The sequence below is a fragment of the Bison bison genome, unplaced genomic scaffold (assembly GCF_000754665.1).
Source record: "Bison bison bison isolate TAMUID 2011002044 unplaced genomic scaffold, Bison_UMD1.0 scf7180017864471, whole genome shotgun sequence".
NCBI classification, from domain to species: Eukaryota; Metazoa; Chordata; class Mammalia; order Artiodactyla; family Bovidae; genus Bison; species Bison bison.
Genome location: NW_011495032.1, coordinates 41,104,710 through 41,107,501, shown reverse-complemented (window position 1 = coordinate 41,107,501; position 2,792 = coordinate 41,104,710). Strand labels below are relative to the sequence as shown.

At 57.8% G+C, this 2,792-nt stretch overlaps 1 protein-coding gene across 1 annotated transcript in view; it reads right to left on the bottom strand.

Annotated features, from left to right (window-relative positions):
• WNT10A (wingless-type MMTV integration site family, member 10A) overlaps window positions 1-2,786 on the bottom strand; it is a 9,951-nt gene extending 7,165 nt beyond the window's left edge. The window contains exons 1-2 of the mRNA XM_010861211.1: window positions 2,545-2,786; window positions 1,236-1,498 (exon numbers count right to left, since the gene is read on the bottom strand). Of these exons, the coding sequence (XP_010859513.1) occupies window positions 1,236-1,498; window positions 2,545-2,657 (376 nt within the window). The 5' untranslated portion in view covers window positions 2,658-2,786. The remainder of the gene's footprint in view (window positions 1-1,235; window positions 1,499-2,544) is intronic.
• Between the last annotated feature and the right edge of the window lie 6 nt (window positions 2,787-2,792).

The following is a 2,792-nucleotide window of genomic DNA, read 5'->3' as shown; positions in this document are numbered from 1 at the left end:
GCGGGGATTAGTTCGCGGCTGCATGCCGCCACACGCGTCGGGCTGGGCTCGGCCGGGAGAAACAGCGCCCCGGGCGCGCGGGGGAGGGAGCAGGGAGAGCGCGCGGGGGCGGGGCGGGCGACCAGGGGCTGGGCTGGGGGAAGCTGGGGTAGACCCTGATCTGGGGGCTCCGGGGATGCGCGGAGAGGTCCTGGTGGACAGGGAATGCCCCTGACTCAGTTCTTTCTGAAATTAGGGTACATTAAAGTCTGACTCTCCCAAAAGCCCCTGGGCCCAAAGGCCACCGAGTACAGGGGTACCTGGCCTCCTCTGCTGTCACCTGAGAATCGTACAAGTCCCAAGGAATCAGGTCCCCACGCTGTCCCACCCAAGTAGTTGCACGGAGGAGAGATATACCCAGTTAGGTCCATCCAGGAGGCAAGACCCCCATCTTTTTCCAAAGACCTGTATCAAAGCTTAAAATACCAGGGCAGGAGATGGGTATGAGTGGAACTGAGTGAGGAAAGCGCCTGCCATCTCCAGCCCAAGCCACTCTCGGGATTGTCCGGGTGGGTCACCCAAAAGTCCAGGGAGGCGGACAGATAGTAGGCTGCAGCTTCTCCCAGCCATGATGGGGAAAGGGATAGGCAGAACGGTAAGTGAAGCCTACTGGGCAGAAGACAGGCACACACCCAGTGCCTCTGATTCAGAGAGGGTTTGCAGGGCAGCAGGGATGACACAGAGGCTGGTGGTGTTCCCCGCTGGGAAAGGCTTCTGCAGAAGTATAGTTTTACCTGCTTAGGCTTCCCTCACCTACACTGTTGGGCAAAGGTTCATGTGGATTCTGGGTACTTCATCACAGGCCCTTCATCTTAAATGCTATTTACTAGTTGGGTATAGGGTAAATTGAGACAGGTGACCGATATGGGTATTTCCTGGGCCTGAGTTATGCAGTCAATCTCAGGGCAGGATAACCCAGGAGTTCAGTTCTCAGGCATGAAACCTGCCACCTGCATCCCACACAACCCAGCCTGGAGCCACATATGCCCCATTTGTCTGACTGCCCACCTCCCCCCAACCATGGACTTGCCCAGAGCAGAAAGAGGCAGGAGGAGAGCAACAAGGGCCAAGAGATGAGCATCTGGGGAGCTTGCCAGCTTGAGGGAGTGGGTTAGGGGATGGCTGGTAGATCAGTTCTGGAGTGAGGGTGCTGAATGGGGTGGGCAGGGCAAGGGTGAGGGGTAAGAGGCAGCTACCTCTGCTGAAGATGGGACTCTCATAAGGGATCTTGTTTCGAGTCTCCAGACTAGAGCAATTCCAGCGCTGATCCCGGAACTGGTGCTGGCACTCATGGATGGCAATCTGGATGCCCTGGATGGCTGAAGCAGCCACGTCAGGGTGGCGCACACACACCTCCATCTGCCGCTTGCTCAGGCCTGGCAATGTCAGGCACACCGTGTTGGCGTTGAGCACGGGCTCCTGGGGGAGGCGGAGGCCCAGGATATCGTTGGGTGCAGACCTGCAGGCAGGTGGGGTTGGGGTGGGTGAGCGTTTTGGGGGGCTAGAAGGGCCCCATCTAATTATATACACTGTCCCAAAGGCCATAATCCCTCAGTTCCAACCCCTGCTTTCGAGGGTTGAGCCTATCAGTATACCCCCAAAGCACTCTCCTTTTTCTCAACCTTCTCACCATCCTCCCCTCCAAGACAGCCCACAGGGCTGCACACCCACACCGATTAACATGTGCAAATGGGCACACATCCGGTATGCCTGCACACAGAGTATTTCATAAGTACATCCCCAGGCATTGATGCTCTCAAGCGAAGCGTTCTCCCAGAGACACTCCCAACGGTATGCTTCAGACAGTCACATTCATGCAGACACACTTCTGCACACATTGAAATGGACACACAGATGCAGGAGCACTTACCCACATGCACACTTCATCAGACATAGTTATATACATACACACGGACACTCACAAGTTCACACACATGTTCATCTGAACATACATTGATCCATGAGCCCTCGTATCCACACATGTGCACACACAGACTGCTGTTTACAAGTCAGCTTGCTGGGCTCACTTGACCACAGACAGAAAGACACACACACATACACATGCATATGCACCCTAAGAACCCTTCTAGCTGCCATCTCTCATTGACCCCACCTGGGCAACCCCCTTTGGGCTCCCAACCCCTGCCTCTGCCTAGGGGCAATCTCCAAGGTAAAGCTTGGCAATTTGAGCTTACTCCTGGGGTGAGGTGTGTACCGCCAGCATAGCAGGGACTCCAGGTTGGCACTTGCTGCCCCCTAAACACACACTTCCCCCTCTAGTAGCCATCACTCTTCTGGGCACTGCCCTGTCTCCCTGGCCTGCCCTTATTTTGTCACCAGTTCAATCCCCTCCTGTGAGAGTACTCTTTTCATTGGTCACAAACACTTTCCTGCGACACCGTCCCTCCCTCCTTTCAGGGTCCCCTGCCCCAGCAGGCACGCAGAGGCCCCTGTGGCTGGGGGTCCCAGCTCTCCAGGAGGGCGGGGCATAAGGTGAGGGCTCACCTGGGCACGGAGGCAGCCAGCAGCAGTAGGAAGAAGAGGAGAGCGCAGAGCGCGGGCCGCGGCTGGGGCCGAGGTCGGAGCCGCAGCCAGGGGCAAGGGTGAGTGCTGCCCATCGCGCGCAGGCCGTGATGGGCCAGGAGTTGGGGGCTCACAGCCCGGTGGGACCGGCGAGCCAGGGGCGACGGCGCATGATCCGCGGGGGGTCGGGGCGGCTGCGACAGAACGCTCCGACTCGGGGTACGGCTCCC